This window comes from Lepus europaeus, chromosome 5, assembly GCF_033115175.1.
Source record: "Lepus europaeus isolate LE1 chromosome 5, mLepTim1.pri, whole genome shotgun sequence".
NCBI classification, from domain to species: Eukaryota; Metazoa; Chordata; class Mammalia; order Lagomorpha; family Leporidae; genus Lepus; species Lepus europaeus.
Genome location: NC_084831.1, coordinates 11,753,244 through 11,770,224, shown reverse-complemented (window position 1 = coordinate 11,770,224; position 16,981 = coordinate 11,753,244). Strand labels below are relative to the sequence as shown.

Here is a 16,981-nt window from a genome sequence, read left to right as displayed (position 1 = left end):
GGGCAGGGGTCTCCCGGGTCTCCCCTCCACCCGCCGCGCGCCGGGCCGGGCTGGGGTCCCGGGGCCTCCCCTCGGTCTCCGGGCCGGGTTGGGGGCGGGGGTCTCGGGGCCTCCCCACGGTCTCCGGGCCGGGCTGGGGGCGGGGGTCCCGGGGCCTCCCCTCGGTCTCCGGGCCGGGCTGGGGGCGGGGGTCCCGGGGCCTCCCCTCGGCCGCCGGGCAGGGCCGGGCCGGGGGTCCCGGGGCGCGCGGCCCTGACCGGCCCGGTCTCCGCAGCCGCGACCATGCCCAGGAAGAAGGCGGCCTGGGAGGAGCCGAGCGCGGGCAACGGCACGGCGCGCGGAGGGCCCCGGCGGCGCGGCGGCGCGGCGGGCCGGAAGCGCGAGCGGCCCGAGCCCTGCAGCAGCAGCAGCGGCGGCGGCAGCAGCGGCGACGAGGACGGCCTGGAGCTGGACGGGGCGCCCGGCGCGGGCAAGCGCGCGGCGCGGCCGGCGGCGGCGGGCAAGGCGGGCGGCGCGGCCGCGGTGGTCACGGAGCCCGAGCTCACCAGGGAGCGCGTGGTGAGTGGGGGGCGCGGTGGTCACGGGGCCAGGGCTCGGAGCGCGTGGTGAGTGGGGGGCGCGGTGGTCACCAGGGAGCGCGTGGCGAGTGGGGGGCGGGGGCGCGCGCCCCGGGCTCCCGGGCGGGGGGGAGGGGCGGCCCGCGCGCGCGCGGGGGTCGTGGCCCCGCCCCCGGCGCCGCGAGCGACTCCCGCCCGCCCCGCCCCGGGGCGTCCGCGCGGGCCCGGGCCGGGGGCGGCGGCGCTCCTCTGCGCCCGTGCCCGCCTCCCCGATCGCCCCCGGCGCGCGGCGGGGAGCGGCGCAGACCGCCGGGGCTTTGAGGTTCCCGCCGCCGCGGCTCCGGCGCCCCGGGGGGGCGGGGCCTGCCGGCCGCCGCGCATGCCCCGTGCTGCCCTGCGCCGCCGCCGCCGCGCGCCGGGTGCGAGGGCGCATGCTCCGGAGCGCCCTCCCGCGAGGTCGGGGAGCCCCCGGCGGCGAGGCGCTCGGGCTTTGTCTGCCTGGTGCGCCGCGGGGCCTGGGGGCGCTCGGCCGGGGCGTCTGTCCCGGCCCAGCGCTGCTGGCTCCGTGAGGGCAGTGGCCTGCTTGGGGACCTGCCCGCAGACCCCCGCGACCCCCGCGCCCTCCCCAGCACAGAGTGTTTGCGAGTTTGCTGTAGCATGTGTTTGGGGAGGAGTGGGGGGTCCCGGCTTCCACTGGGTCGTCAGGTACCCCGAGGAGGCCCCTGAGAACTCGGGGTGCAGAGTCGGCGCCCCACGGCCGTTGAAGGGTTAACCGTCCTGGTGGTCTTGCCGCAGCCCCTTCCCAGCTAGAGAGGAGGCCGGGGCGCAGGGTTCCAGGCACCTCCCCGGGAGGGGTCAGGTCTCCGGGGTGGCCAGGGCCGTGCAGCGTGTTCTGAGACTGCGTCTTCCCGGAGCTCTGAGCCCCTGTTCTGTGTGGATCGCAGAGCGCGCGGTGGTCCGGGTCACAGAACCGTGCCCGTGTGTTTCCGTTAGCAGGAGTTAAACTGCGCTGCTGTGGAGCAGGTTGGGGTCCAGCCAGCGATGGAACATCTGTACCCCAAGTTGGTTTGGTTTTGTTCTGTTTTTGAAAGATTTCACTTTTTTGTAAGAAATCCCATCCACTGGTTCACTCCCCAATCCACCACAACGCAGGGGCTGGGCCAGGCCGGAGCTGGGAGCTGCAGCTCCATCCGGGTCCCCCACGTGGGTGGCAGGGGCCCCACTGGTTTCCCAGGTGCTTGGCACTGGGTCTGGGTCGGAAGCGGCCGAGACTTGAACGCTGCGATGCAGGATGCCGGTGCTGCAGGTGGCGGCTTAACCTGCTGTGCCACAACACGGGCCCCCATTCCTGGGTGTCTCTCGGGCCTGGGCTGGTCAGCCTGCCGTCTTCTGTGGGCCTGGGCCAGCCTCCTGCTGCTTGTTGCTGGTCCCTGGTCCCTGGGACCCCCGTCTGCCAAGCACTGAGCTGGCCTGGCCGTGGTGCAGGCTGCTGGGAGAGGGAGGGGCGCCCAGCCTGCGGCCTCACTTGCTCCAGAGCCACGTGTGTTGGCTGGGGAGTCTTAGCCCTGGAGGGCAGGGTTGCTGGCAGTGATGGGCGGATGGGCTCACTCTGAGGGCCTGGGGGCTGGGGTGTAGCGAGGTCTTGTCAGCACCAGGGTTGCCTGAGCCCTCCTCCCTTGGGAAGCGGGAGCCTCCGTGGAACCTGAGAGCCCTGAGGCCGTCGCTGGCTTCTCCAGGCGCAGCTGCTAAGGCTCCGTGGACCCCGGGACAAATCTGTGATCCGAGGACCAGTGCCGCGCGCTGCTTGGCTGAGTGGTCCGCGGGGCGGGTCTCATCACCGGCTCTGTCCCCACCGTCCTCTGAACGGACAGACGCCAGAGGCGGCCTGCACCCGGGCCACGGCCGCCCGGCAGGCAGCGAGGGACGCGGAGTGCAGCCATCCTCCTGGGAGGCTGCTCTTGGGGCTTCTCTGCTTCGTGGCCGTGCTGCAGGCTCGAGTTCACCCGGAAAAGCAAGCCCGAGGCCGTCGGTGACGGCAGGAGCGCTCTCCATCCGCCTGGGAGAACGCTGGGCGGTCTCTCCCTCTGAGGCTGTGCTGGGAGTCAGGCATTTTACTGTGAGTTACGTGAATCTTCATCGCGCATGACGCGGGGGGAAGTTCAGGTGAGCAGCGTGGAGAACGGTGCAGTAGTCGCCTCCGTGGAAGCGGAGCCCAGAGCTCGGACGACGTGGGAGACGGCGCCACCCCTGGAGCACGCTCCGTTGGCCCAGGGTCTCTGCACCACCTTTGATTGGCAAGCTTGGGTTTCCGTGCCAGTGCCGGGCTGGCTGAAGCAGGCTCACTCGTGAAACCTCAGGAAGTCCCCCTCGGCTCCAGGCGATGGCGGGCTCGGGCCACCTGGATACAACGCCCTGTGTGTGGTGGCACTGAGGTCGGACCGTGGTGACCGCATCTCCACGTTGGATGGTTTGACCTCAGCAGCGAGTGCCGGGCACAGGCGCTCTGGACCCTGTCTGAGCAAGGGTCTCGAGTGGCATTTCATTCCAGTCCCTTCTCCGCCCCCGCCCCCCGGGGCCTTGGCGCTGCCTGCTGGCTTTGAGTCGGGAGGCGAGCCCAGGGGTTTCTCCGCAGGGAACCTGCACGGAACCTGCCAGCTGCCGGCCCGCAGAGCGTGGCAGTCGCGCCTGCCAGCTATGCAAAGAAGGGAGATAACCTGGGGAAACTTGGCTCGGGCGAGTAACCGGAGGCTGGGGGCAGGGCGGGGGCGGCTGCCCTCCGATGCCCGGCCTTCTCTGAATAGTTAATGTGGCCGAGTCATCGCTGCTCGGGGGCTGTGGGACATGTCGCTGCACTGTGGCCTGTGATGCAGCGACATCAGTGTGCCTTCCGCGTTCCCCGAGAATGGGTTCAGTGAGGGCGAAGACATGGAGTCTGGAGAATGCATGGGCCAGAGTGGCCGGCCTGGCGTGGCACGGGGGCTAGGGCTAGGGTGGCCGGGCCTGTAGCTGGCCTGTCGCCCGTCAGACGATCCCGTAAGTAGAAGGCGCCCTGGTTCCTTTTCACATCCTGGAACAATGGTGTGAGGCTTGGAAGTGGAAGAGGTTCGCGCTCCCTGGCCAGCACGGGCCTGAGCCCCGAGGAGGAGTGTGTCTAGGGTCGTGCCCACAGCATAGATTCCCACCGGCAGAGCTGGTGGCCCTGAGGACGCGTGAGCCCGTGCAAGGCCACCTATGCAGGCTGTCCCTCGCTCCCTCGTCCTCCCCTCGCGTGGGGAAGCCGACCGCCAGCCTCCGGTGGGCTGCCCGGTCCCCCACGGAAAGGCTCCTGGTGCGGCGGGAGCAGGTTGCAGCACTGGCAACTGGAATGGCTGTGCAGGGACGATGGGGGCTCCTCGGGTTTGACGGCCACAGGGGGATGCCCGAGCTGTCCCGGGAAGGGGACCTAGCCCGCGGGCGAGTGAGTTTCAGCACCGCTCTGTGTCACAGGCTCGTGGGGTTTCCTGTGATGACTTGTTGGGGGGATCGGGCCGAGCTCCCAGGTGAAGTCTCCGACAATGGGTTGCTCTGCCCGGCTGCCCTTGGACCGCCTCGGGAAGCTGGAAGCAGCCTTAACCTAATTCTTTCCTCTCCCCTCTCTTCAGAAACTTGAAGGGTCAAAGTGCAAAGGGCAGCTTTTGATTTTTGGGGCAACCAACTGGGACCTGATCGGTCGGAAAGAAGTGCCTAAGCAGCAAGGTATGAGAACCGTTTCTGAGCCCCGAGTGCTCCCCCCTGTGGGGGTCCCGGGCGTTCTGGTGCCCCCTCCAGCAGGGCTCTGGGATTGCGCGCCTGCCCGCGGTGGCCAGGCAGCTTCCTGTGACAGCTGGATTTGAACCCTGGTCTTGCGCGGGTCTCCCTGGATGTTCTGCCTTTAAAAACCAGTTCCGTTAAGTAAGACAGAAAAACAAATCGCGTCTTCAAGTAAACATTGACCCCTTTTCTCATCTTTGTCCTGCTGTTTCTCGGTGACGACGAGGAGCTGGGCCCGTGAGGTGACACCAGGAGTCCTGGGGGGGCGTGGCGGATGGCGCAGGGTCCATGTGTCATTGCTGTGCTGATGGCGACAGTCTGGGGATGGGGAGGCAGCGGAGAGGGCCCGAGAGGTACTTGCTCGTCCCCAGTCGCCTTAGAGACGCGGTGTCTCCTCAGGGAAGCGGGCGCGTCACGGACGTGATGGCTGGCACCGCGCCATGTTTTGTGGCTTCTGGATTTTGTTTGGACGGAGGCCCAGAGTGCTTTCCAACATGGCTTCGCTCTGTGAACGAGTATTTGCACGCTGCCACGCCCTGGTGCCTTCCAGCAGGGGCGCGGAGACGCTGTCCCGTCCCAGGAGCACCGCGGCCCTGGCAGAGAGGCGGGGTGCGAGCCGCAGGTGGCCTCTCTCCGGCCTCGGGACAGCAGCCGGTGCCCTGGCCGGCGCTGCGTGCCGGAGGCCTCTGCTGGCCTCCGCCTGGCTCCGCAGAGCTTCGGTTCGTTCTTTTGAAGAAGTCGTATGGATGGCAGAAGGACAGAGAGGGCAAGAGATGAGAGAAACCTTCCCTCTGCTGGCCCCTTCCCAAGTGGCTGCGACAGCTGGGGCTGATCCGGACAGGAGGCAGGAGCTTCTTCCTGGTCTCCCACATGGGTGCAGGGGCCCAAGCACTCGGGCCATCTTCTGCTTTCCCAGGCCATAGCAAAGAGCTGGATTGGAAGTGGAGCAGCTGGGGATATGAACCAGCGCCCATATGGGATGCTGGCACCATCGGCAGATGCCTAACCTATACCACAGCACTGTCCCCAGTTTTCACTTTTTCAATAAAGGTATTTTTAAATACCCTAGGCCCTTGGTGACCTCTGCTGGCATAAGTAGAGGGAACGGAGGGCGGGCCATTTGCCCAGTGGTGCCTGCACTGGATGGTGCAGGCACCATCTGGGCGGGGCCTCGGGCCCCCTGCGCCCCCAGGGAGTTGATTGGCGGTCTTGTTCTCTGCAGCTGCTTACCGGAACCTCGGTCAGAACTTGTGGGGGCCCCACAGGTATGGCTGCCTGTCGGGGGTCCGGGTGCGGACTGTGGTCTCTGGGTCGTGCGCCGCGCACAGCCTCCTCATCACCACGGAGGGGAAGCTGTGGAGCTGGGGTAAGTACCCTGCGGGCGCCGTCCCCTCGGGAACTTCCTGCACAGAGCCCGAGGCCAGGCGGGGGCTGCCGGGCCTGGCGCGCTTCCTCTTTGAGCACCTCTTCAGGGCCCGGCGCTGTCTCCCACCCTGCCACAGGGCCCGGCGCTGTCTCCTACCCTGCCACCCACACGCCCGCGCTGCGCCATGGACCTCTGCTCCCCCCGTTGGCGTCACACAGCCCCTCTCCTTGGGGGCCTCTGAGCGCACGTGGGCACCCGTTTAGTCTGGCTCTGGGTGCTCCCCAGCCGCTGGTCTTTCTCTAGCACTGACTGGCTTTCCCTAGTTTGTCTCTGCTCACCTGGGGGGCTCCGGGGGCTTCCTGTCCCTGCCCCCTTCCAGGCAGGAACAAGGCGCCACCTGAGGTTGCCTGGGCCCCAGGCCCTTCCTGCGGCCCCGCCCTCTGTGGCGGCCTCTGGCTAGCTGTGGTCCCTGTGACGGTGTGTATCGGTCTGTCTGAACCATTTTTTGCGATCTCATGAGCTGCTGTCGCGCAGTCCAAGCAGACGAACATCTGTTGTCTTCGCAGCGCTCTGCTAATTTTGTAATTCTGTTGGAGCAAAGCTAACCAGTGTGTCTGGCCCAGATTCACCCTCGCAGGCTGTTGGGGGCTGCTGACGCTGCCCGGGGTTTTGTCTCCCGGTTGGCGAGAGGTGCGCCCCCCTCCCTCATGTTCCCGTGCCGAACGCAGCCTTCCATGTCGGGTTCCCACTTCAGACACCTCCTTTCTGATCTCCCCACTGCATCTCCCCTAGCGATGGCTCTGAGGAACCTGGTGGGCTGGGGGCGGGCAGGGGTGCACGGCCCGCAGCAGGGCTGCCTCAGGTCTGCTGAGCCCCCGGAAGCCGAGCGGTGCTATCTATGGCGCTAAACCCCAGTGCCAGGGGAGGGGCTGACACCTCTGCCCGTGCAGCGGGCTGGCAGAGCCAGGCGGGTGCTGCCCCCAGCTCATCTCGGGGAGACGTGCCCTTGACCGTGAGCGTGGGCAGTGCCTGCCGCAACACGGTACCAGCCTGTAAGGTGGTCTTTGGGCAGCGAGGGAGGCACCGAGGCCAGTTGACATCTCGAAGTGCCAGAATGCTCTGCCTGTCCGGCCCTGCCTCCGCCAGTCTCCCCGAGAGCCAGTCTGACATGTGGCTTCCCTCCGCGGGCTGGTTCCGAGCGAGGCGAGGCCAGTCTCGGGCTCCTGGCCGCCTTTGCCTGCTTCTTCCCGCGTCTCGTGCCGGCTGTGTGGGCTTCCCAGGGCTTGGGCCATGCCAGGCTGGCTCAGCGGCAGGGAGGTGTGTGTGCGGGGCCGGCCTGCCCTGCCCTGGTCACCAGTGTTCACCTGACTCGGGGTCCCTGGAGGGGGCCTTGCTGCTCCCTGAGCAGGCACTGCCGACGGCGTCTGGGTGTGAGGTGCCCCCCCCCCCCGGGTGGGGGCTGCTCTGGCCGCCCGTTCACTTCCCTCTGGCCGGTCTGCAGGTCGAAATGAGAAGGGGCAGCTGGGACACGGAGACACCAAGAGAGTGGAAGCCCCCAGACTCATCGAGGGGCTGAGCCACGAAGTGATTGTGTCAGCAGCGTGCGGCCGGAACCACACCCTGGCCTTGACCGGTGAGGCGGGGGCGGGGCCCTCCCCAACTTGGCGGGAAGCCAGTGGTCTCACGGCAGCTCAGGGTGGGGTCACTGATGGAGTCTTGGTCGGCATCGGACAGAAGCTCCAGGAGCCGGTGGCGGCGGCGGCGGCGGGGCCCAGGCTGTACGCTGCCCCTCTCCGCACCCCCGGGTCCTGGTGTGATGGTTTCGCTCCTGCGTCACCGTCTGGAGGCACTGTGTCACTTCCATTGTGTCTGGCAAATGGCTGTTGGCATCACTCTGACGCCTCCGCTTCCAGATCGTGTTCCGGACGTTGAGCGCTTGCTCTTTGTTCTTGCCTTCCAGAAACGGGTTCCGTGTTTGCCTTCGGAGAGAACAAGATGGGGCAGCTGGGCCTTGGCAACCAGACCGACGCCGTCCCGAGCCCCGCGCAGGTGACTGCCCCCGCCCCGGCTCGGGCGCCGGCCCTGGACTTGTGTCTCGCCCGACTTCTGGCTCTGTCCTTGTCCCCAGTGCGTTGCTGGCCCCCGTGCAGGGAGAGGGCCTCTGCGCTCAGTGGGGGTCACGTGGTGTAGTCATCGGAACAGGTGGAGTTTGTGGTCAAGCTAGAAAGTGTCCTAGGACCACCTTTTGTTTCCAAAGGAGGCGCGTGACGAATGTCGTGTGTGTGTCACCTGACCTTGGGTGAGGTCACCCACCAGGTGGCCGGCGCTTGTTGCTAAGACGCGGGGAGTCCGGGGGAGGAGTGGGGTTCAGCTGGCTCGAGGCCGGGCGTGCTCAGTGCCTGAGCGGTGGTTTGGGGGGACTCGGTCTGTGATCTGAGTGGACCCCTGCAGTGGCCGTGCTCATCTGGGCCTCGGGGGCCTCGGGCCCGGGGTCCTCGCTCCCTGTCTCCAGCACTGCCGAGGCCATCCCGGCTCGAGGTTTGCCGCAGTTTCCCCGCTGCCTTGGCTGCTTCCTTCTACGCTCTGGATTTCGAACTTTTTTTTTTTTTTTTTTTTCCCAAAGATTTAATCATTTGAAAGGCGGAGTTAGAGTTCACCTCCCAAATGGCTGCAGCAGCTGGGGCGGGGCCAGGCTGAAGCCAGGGGCCTGAGATTGCATCCGGGTCTCGCCCTTGGGTGCAGGGGTCCAGGACTTGGGCCGTGTTCAGCTGCTTTCCCAGGTGTGTGAGCAGGGAGCCGGATCGGAAGTGGAGCAGCCGGGACTGCAGCCGGCGCCCCATGGGATGCCCACGTCAGACCACAGCCTAACCCGCACCGCACTGCTCGCCCCTCTCAAGCTCTTCTTTAATTTGGTTTTTGTTTTATCGTTTGAGAGGCAGAGACAGAGCTGCCGTCTGCTGGGCTCCTCCCCGAGTGCCCGGGTGACTCCGGGTCAGCAGGAGCTGAGCGTTCCATCCAGGTCCCCCCCGGTGCTGGCGGAGACCTGGCTGCTTCAGCCATCAGCCTGCTGCCTCCCGGGTGCGCAGTAGCAGGAAGCTGGAGGCGGGCAGAGCCAGGACTCGAACCCACGCACTGGGCCCCACGGCCGGCCTATTTCTTGTTCACCTCTCCAGTTAATCCGGGTGAATCATGGCTCCTGTGCCCTTTGGCTAGGATCAGATAAAGACTGAGAAGCGCGTGTCAGTAAGAGGGTGGGAAGGGGTTCGCTGCACCTGGTGGGCGATGCCGCTAACAAAGCCTTGTCATTTTAAGGGTCCCTTTGACCCTCGCCCCCAGGCCCGTCGTGGGGTTCAGCATCAGTGAGCACTCCCACACCCATGGGAGGCGCCCTGCCGGGCACTGTTGGGGTACAGAGATGGTCATGGTTTACCTTTGAACGAAGGCGGAGGGGTCTCCCTGGGCTCTGCAGCGTCGCCCTGAGAGGCGTCTCACCTGGTGGCTGGGGTGTCTGACCGCTGTCCTGTCTTTGCAGATAATGTACAACGGCCAGCCGATCACCAAGATGGCCTGCGGGGCCGAGTTCAGCATGATCACCGACTGCAAAGGAAACCTGTATTCCTTTGGGTGCCCCGAGTACGGCCAGCTGGGTACGGAAGTCTGTGTTAAAGCGTTGTCACGGTCTCAGGGGCCGGGCCGGGTGCCCTATAAAACCATCTCACAGCTGTGAGCCAGTCAGGCCAGCGCCCTGTGTCACGTGGGGGTCAGGTGCCAACTCTGGTCCCTTTGACCCTCGCCTTTGATGAGAGGCGGAAGAATCGGCCAAGATTGGGTGTCCGAGCCCCGCCGCCCTCCCTGCGGGCTCCATTTCCTTTCCCGCCCCTCCAGTGTTCCTCTGTCCCTGCGCTTCCTGGGAGGCCCGCGGCAGTGGCGCGTGGGCGCCCTCTGCTGGCCCCGCGGCCGTCGGCAGGCAGATGGCCCCTGTATAAATATTCCCGTGGCGACTCCCGGCAGACTGGGGACTTCGACGGACTTCGACGCAAAATCGCCTCAGTCAGAGCAAGTGAAGGGGAGCGGCCGCTGCGCACTCCCCGGGGGGGGGGGGGGCTGCCTGCCTTTCCATGGCCACACCCCACTCCCCATCAGCCGCCGGAAGTGGGCGTCTGCGGACCGCGGACGCACATCTGGGCCCCAGGCCCGGGGACCCACCGGGTCGGCTGCTCGCGACGCACTTGCAGCCCCCCCAGCCCAGGTAGTTTGGTCTAACGGCCTCGCTTGCGGAGCAGCCGGGGCGTCCTCGTCCTGGGCTTTGCGTGCTTTTTTGTTTTTTGTTTTCACTTATTTATTTGAGAGAGAGCTACAGGCAGGGAGAGACGGCGAGGCCTTCCATCCACTGGTTTACAGCGGCGGGAGCTGGGCCGATTGGGAGCTTCTTCTTGGTCTCCCACCGAGTGCAGGGGCCCCAGCACTTGGGCCCCAGTAGAGCTGGGTGGGAAATGGGGCCACTGAGCCTTGAACCGCTGTCCGTATGGGATGCCGGCACCGCAGGGGGAGGCCTTACCCGCTACGCCGCAGTGCCGGCCCCTGGGTGCCTTGGAGGCCTGGCCACCCTTGCCCACCCTGGGTGCCTGGCTGGGGCCTCCCGAGCCGACTGCGTGCCTGAGACCTGGTGCAGAGGAGCTCGGGGTAACAGCTACTTCTGGGGAGACAGCGCGGCGCACTCAGTGGTGCTGGCCTTGACTCCAGCCAGCCTTGAAGGGTGTGGCGTCCTCGGACCCCCTCCCCCTCCCCTCCCCCTGCGGAGTGCGGACAGAGCTTCCCCTCGCTCCCCCGCTCCCTGAATGGCTGCAGAGGCTGGGCCAGGCGGAGGCAGGAGCCGGGGGCTGCACTGTGGCCTCCCACACGGGGGCATCTAAGACGTGAGCAGGAAGCTGGGTGGGGAGTGGGGCGGCCAGGACTCCAGCCTGTGGTCCCGTGAGGCCTGCTGGTGCCGAGCTGTGGCTTAACGCACGGCGCCATGACGCCGGCCCCCCCCCCTTTTTTTTTTTAATTTAATAGAGAGGACTCTTCCCCAAATGCCTGCAGTAGCCAGGGGCTGGGCCACGTAGGTGGGAGGAGCCTAATCAGCCGGAGTCTGGAGCCCGGTGTTGGGCCAAGGCACTCTGATGGGGGGGTGGGGGGAGGGTGGTGTCTCACCCTAGGCTGAAGGCCACGCCCCTACCCCCCCACCTGTAATTGACAGACATGTCCCAGGGGATGGCAGTCTGCAGTGGGGGATGGGGGTGGTCCTGGCAGATCCCTTGGGGGAAGAATGTGAGGAATCTGCCCAGGGATCTCCTGCTGGTTGCAGCTGTGGTTCTAGGTACTTGGTGTAGACCCCGCTCTGGTGACCAGTTGTGTGTTATTGGGTAGCTTGCGGGGAGGGGCCTGCTGGAGTCCAGGCTAGCTTCCCCGGTACCACGGGCTGGTGCTAGGGCCGACAGGCTGATGGGGCCACTGGGGGACAGGCAGCCATGACGGTGGCCCCGCTGTGTCCGTCTGGGGGTGGACAGTGGGAGGCGTGCACAGTGGCACGTCCTGGCCATGCTGGGCCGTTTCCAAAACGGTCGCTGGTCTCGACCAGCAAACTGGGTCCAGGGATGTGTCAGTGGGGAGGCCTCGGCGGGAGGAGGAAGGTGCCTTGGCGGTAGCCAGGGCTATGCCTGGCGTCCCATTGGTCCCCAGGGCCGGGAGGGGGCCCACTGCTGACGGCGGCTTCTACGGTCACCGCAGGACACAACTCGGACGGGAAGTTCATTGCCCGGGCACAGCGGATCGAGTACGACTGCGAGCTGGTGCCCCGGCGAGTGGCCATCTTCATTGAGAAGACCAAAGACGGGCAGATTCTGCCGGTGCCGAACGTGGTGGTGCGGGACGTGGCCTGTGGTGCGAACCACACGGTGAGATGCCGCCGCCTCCCCTCCTACAGATCGGTGGGGCGCGATTCTGCTTGGGGGCTGCCATGTGCCTGTCAGGGGCCCCAGGGTTGCTCCCCATCACTCCCCCCCCCCCCCCCGTGACTTCCGCCTACTGAGTCGTGGCCGCCTGCTTCAGACACGAACCAAAGGCGTTGAAAAGATGGGTTTTAAGTGATTCCTTTGTGGAATGGAGACACGCGTCTGCCACCTGCTGGTCTGTTTGCTAATTGCCGACAGCAGCTGAGTCTGGGCCAGGCTGAAGCCAGGAGCTCCATCCGGGTCTCCCCTGTGGGCGCAGGGGCCCCAGCACTCGGGCCATTGTCCGCTGCCTTCCCAGGCCATCAGCAGGGTGGTGGGTCAGAAGTGGAGCGGCCGGGACTCGAACCGGCGCCCATATGGGATGCCAGCGTCACGGGGGCTGGCTTACCTGCGCCACAAAGCCCCCTTTTGCCGTCTCTGCTGCGCCAGGCTCTCCAGACAGGAGAGCCACACACCCCCCCCCCCCAATCGCCAGGCCCCTTTGCCGGGGGCCCGTGTGTGCCACCCTCGTGTCTCCTCTCCCCGCAGCTGGTGCTGGACTCCCAGAAGCGCGTCTTCTCCTGGGGCTTCGGTGGCTACGGGCGGCTGGGCCATGCGGAGCAGAAAGACGAGATGGTGCCCCGCCTGGTGAAGCTGTTCGACTTCCCCGGCCGCGGGGCCTCGCAGATCTACGCCGGCTACACCTGCTCCTTTGCCGTCAGCGAAGTGGGTCAGTGCTTGTCCCCGCCCGGGGCCCGGGCCTGGTGTTTCCTCCTCGGCTCAGTGTTTCCATGGGAACCATGTGGCCACCATCCTGTCCCCGGGTCCTGAGCCCTCACTCGCTTCATCCCCACCGGTGGTGCTGTCAGGTTTTTTGTTTTTTGTTTTTTTTTAATTGGAAAGGCATCGTGGCAGGGAGAGAGGACAAATGGCCGCAATGGCTGGGGCTCTGCCAGGCTGAATCAGGGTCCCAAGGACTTGGGCCGTCCCTCTCTGCTCTCCCGAGTGCATCAGCAGGGAGCCGGGTCGGAAGCCGAGCAGCCCGGATTCCAGCCGGCACTCTGATGTGGGGTGGGGGTGCCACAGGCCCAGCCGAGCCCGCCACGCCCCAACCAGCACTCTGATGTGGGCTGGGGGGCGTCACAGGCCCGGCCGAGCCCGCCGCGCCCCGACTAGCACTCTGATGTGAGCTGGGGGCGTCACAGGCCCGGCCAAGCCCGCCGCGCCCCGACCAGCACTCTGATGTGGGCTGGGGGCGTCACAGGCCCAGCCGAGCCCACCGCGCCCCAACCAGCACTCTGATGTGGGCTGGGGGCGTCACAGGCCCGGCCCAGCCCACTGCGCCCCAGCTGCAGCCCGATCTCCAGTGGCTACGCACAGCGCCTGCTCGTGCCACTCCTGTGCCTCCCACGCAGGCGCTGCTGGAGGCTGGGCTCCAGCACCGGGGCGCGGATCATGGTGGGATCACGTTTGCTTCCCCGCAGGCGGGCTGTTTTTCTGGGGCGCCACCAACACCTCCCGCGAGTCCACCATGTACCCGAAGGCAGTCCAGGACCTGTGTGGCTGGAGGATCCGCAGCCTGGCCTGTGGGTAGGTGAGGGGCTGGGTCTGTCCCTTCCTGCGGGGTGGGACGCACGGGGGAGGGCGCCGTCCTGTGACTGTGGGACTCCGGGTGGGGGCGCCGAGGAGCAGACAGCTGAGGCATCCCTGGGAAGGCCTATGGAGAGGGCGAGCGGAGCTGGGGGTGCGGGCTGGCCACCAGTCCAGACTCGCAGCTGGGCACGTGGTGGGGAAAGACGGAGACCCCTAAGCGTGGAGGACAGCCGTGTGGCTGCCACACTCAGTGGATGCCTTAGTCCATGGCCGGGGCGGAGGGGACCTCGTGGCTCTGAGAGCCCTCGGACCCCGGGCAGAGAGGCGGCAGGGCCCCTCGGTCACCTCTCCTCCATGGAAACGCGTCTCCGTGGGGTTGGAGGGCAGCGAGGCCTGGCCCTGCCCGTGAGCAAGCAGCCCGGGCGGGGGCGGCCGGGGCCCGCCGGGGCCCGCGCGGTGACGGCCTCTGCCCCCGCAGGAAGAGCAGCATCATCGTAGCCGCGGACGAGAGCACCATCAGCTGGGGGCCGTCGCCGACCTTTGGGGAGCTGGTGAGCAGCCCCGGGGAGGCGGGGTCTGTGGGGCCGCAGGGGTGTGGGTGTGAGCTCAGCCCGGAGGGGTGAAGTCAGGTGTTCTGGGAGCCACGCCCCCCGGGAAGGGGCCAGGCCCTCACCTCGCCCCAAGAGGGTGACGTCCATGCAGGCGTCACTTTGGCTGGGCCTGCTGCTACAGGGGTGTGGGGAGCAGGGTAAGCAGCCAGCACTGTGGTGTCTGTCACCCCGCGGTCCTCACAGGTGCCAGGAGCCTGCTGGGCTCCCGAGCTCGCCTGTGGGTAAACGTTGGCGCCCAGAGGCCTGGCCCCGTGGGGCCCCGTTTCTGTGAGCGCCTCCTCTGCCTTCGCAGGGCTATGGGGACCACAAGCCCAAGTCGTCCACCGCGGCCCAGGAGGTGAAGACCCTGGACGGCATCTTCTCGGAACAGGTGAGGGCGCCAACGGCCCCCGCCCACGCCCGGGGTCCAGCAGCTGCTCGGCCGGCTTCCCACCGCTTCGCCAGGGCTCTGATGGGTCACGCCCTTAGCAAGAGGGAGGTGCAGAGGGGTCCCGGCCAGCCCGTCCTCACGATGTGCACCAGGGTCCGGCCAGGGCTGGGCTGCTGGCAGGAAGCTACGGCAGACAGATGGTGGGCCAGGCCCCCACGGGCGTGCGGGCCAGGGAGCTGGGTTCCCCCAGCTGCTGTTCCAGCCGCAGCCTGGGCGGCCTTAGTGGTGGGGGTGGGGGTGCTGGGTCATGATGACCCTGGCTGTTTTCAGTAAGGGGGTTGATGCCCTCACCCCACCGGGGAGGGCTGGGCCAAACGGGAGCTGACAGTTTCTTCTGGGTCTCGGGCGGCTACAGGGCCCAGGCGCTTGGGCCGTCTCTGCTGCTTTCCCAGGCACATTGGCAGGGAGCTGGATCAGAAGTGGAGCCGCTGGGACTGGAGCCAGCGCAGGCACTGCAGGTGGCTGCTTTACCTGCTGTGCCAGGGCGCCAGCCCCTTGCCACACTGTTGGGGGTCCCCCCCCCGGAGTGAAGAGCCCTTGCCGGTCCAGCGTAGCCGCGTCCCTGGGCCACGGGCTCAGCCACCCCAAGCTCCAGGACGCCCTCACAGGGAAGTGCAGCTTTGGACCCGGCCTGCCTTGTCCCCGCAGGTGGCCATGGGCTACTCACACTCCTTGGTGATCGCGAGAGACGAGGGCGAGACGGAGAAGGAGAAGCTGAGGAAGCTGCCCGAGTACAACCCCCGGACCCTCTGATGGGGCGGCGCCCCTCGCGGCAGCGGTCACTCCAGTGCACTGGGGCGGGAAGTCCGGACGAGCGACGGGAAAAGCGAGAGTCGGCCGCAGGTGCATTTTTGTTAGGCTCCCGAGGTTCCGTTTTCTAAGCGATTCCACGTTGACTACCTTTTCCTGTACGCTTTCCAAAGTGGTTCCCCTCATGTCAGATTAAAACACCTGCTCCCCTCCACCTGCCGTCCTGCGGCGGGGCAGCGACTGCAATCTGGGCTTTTATTTCGCTTGTTTTTTAAATTTCTTTTCTGCTTCCTGGCCCTCCCTCCCAGCTGTAATTAGCATCTGCGGGGGAGACGGACTGCCCTTCTCCCAGAACGGCTGTCCCTTGTCCCCGTTGTCCCCGACGGCGCCGGGCCCTGGTGGTCGCTCGGCTCCCTCCCCTGGGCTGCCTGTCAGCCCCCCAGCGTCCCAGTGTTGGCCGGGTCCCCCTGGTGGGGGCTCGGGGGTCTGCGTGTAGCCATTTTTACCTGCTTTAGCTGTAAAAGAGGTCCAAATGCAAATCAGGCGACTGTGGGCAGAGGTGGGGATGAGTGTCCGCGGGGGCCTGCCGGGTGGCCCCCGGTGCAGCCAGGGCTTCGTCGTCACCCATGATCACCGAAGAGACGCCGCGCGGCCCCTGCACCCTGTGCTTCCTCTGCGTCCCCACCTCCAGCTGGAGCCACCCGCCTCGGGGTCTCTGCTCTGCCGGCTCGTGGCGCTCTGTGGTCCCGCGTGCTTGCCTCTGGTACCAAATAGTCGGGCTGGCGGACGGGGCCCCCCATTCCCGCGTGTCTGCGGACGGCACAGCCGCCCTCTCCCCCTCCCAAGTGCCCAGGCCCGTCGCCAGTGTCACGTGACCCGCGCCACGTGAGTGACGAGGTGCCTTTCCCGGACCCCTCCTTCCGGGCCCGAGAGGCCACAGCTCTGGCTGGGCTGGTTTGCCGAGGGTCCGGACTGGTTTGGGTGCTTTAACTAGGGTTTTAGCTGCGTGGTGCTTGGGGGGACGGGGTAGGACTTTGGCGTGAGACTGGGGTGACTGGGCCAGTTAACACTGCTCTTTGGAAAATTGTTTGGCTTTTTGCTATTGTTACCACTTGTCGCTGTCTCAATGTTACAAATGCCAAAAATGATCTAGGTCATCATTGCTTTTCTCCCTGTCTTCCCACCCCAGTCCCTCCTGCAGGGGCTGCCCCCGTGGGGCGCTGACGCGAGGGGGCTCAGCGCTGCCGTCCCGGCCCTGCAGCCCCCGGGCTCCCACTCAGCTAACCTGATGCGTCCACGTGGCCCCGACAGGTTGCCCGGATGGTCTTCCCTGGCCTGGGGCTCGGGCAGCTGCTCTTTGTCCCGCTGCAGCCTCCGCCCCAGCGCACAGCGGCCTGGGGCCCGGCCATTGCAGGGGCCGAGCTGGGCTTGGAGCTCAGAGCCGGCGAGACAAACCTGCAGCCGCCGCCGCCTTCCCTGGCAGCCGGCTCCTCCACACTCCCAGGGAGAGGCACCGGGGCCCCTGCCGCTTCTGACCAGTCTTCCAGATCGGGGGAAGGGGAACCGAGGCGAGGGCGGGACTTGGTTGAAGGTGCCTGGTTTAGTGCTGTAATTGTCTTATTTTTTTTTATATATATATTTCTTGGAGTAAACATTTTAAATAAACTGCATCATTGTTTACTCGGGCTTGGCTCTCGCGTTTCCTTGGTGGTGGAACCAGCACGGACACATGCGGTGTTCTCAAGCTGAACGTGGGCCCCGGCACCCACAGAAAGGGCTGTCGGCGGGGCACCGTGCTGGGGAGTGGGTGGCAGGGGCCGCCAGTGCCTCAGTTGTCTGGCCTGGAAGGTGCCATGGGGTGGGGACATCCAGGACTGACAGGTGTTGGGGGCCAAGGCACATGCCAGGGGGCT

General features: G+C 66.5%; 1 protein-coding gene across 1 annotated transcript; it reads left to right on the top strand.

Moving 5' to 3' along the window:
- Positions 1 to 274: 274 nt before the first annotated feature.
- RCC2 (regulator of chromosome condensation 2) lies at positions 275 to 16,746 on the top strand. Its single transcript, XM_062190517.1, has 12 exons — positions 275 to 558; positions 4,199 to 4,292; positions 5,569 to 5,712; positions 7,214 to 7,345; positions 7,673 to 7,761; positions 9,245 to 9,359; positions 11,482 to 11,648; positions 12,234 to 12,414; positions 13,169 to 13,274; positions 13,756 to 13,828; positions 14,181 to 14,258; positions 14,967 to 16,746. Exons 1-12 carry the CDS (start codon positions 283 to 285, stop codon positions 15,069 to 15,071), a joined length of 1,560 nt encoding a protein of 519 aa, XP_062046501.1. The 5' UTR covers positions 275 to 282; the 3' UTR covers positions 15,072 to 16,746.
- The last annotated feature ends 235 nt before the right edge of the window (positions 16,747 to 16,981 follow it).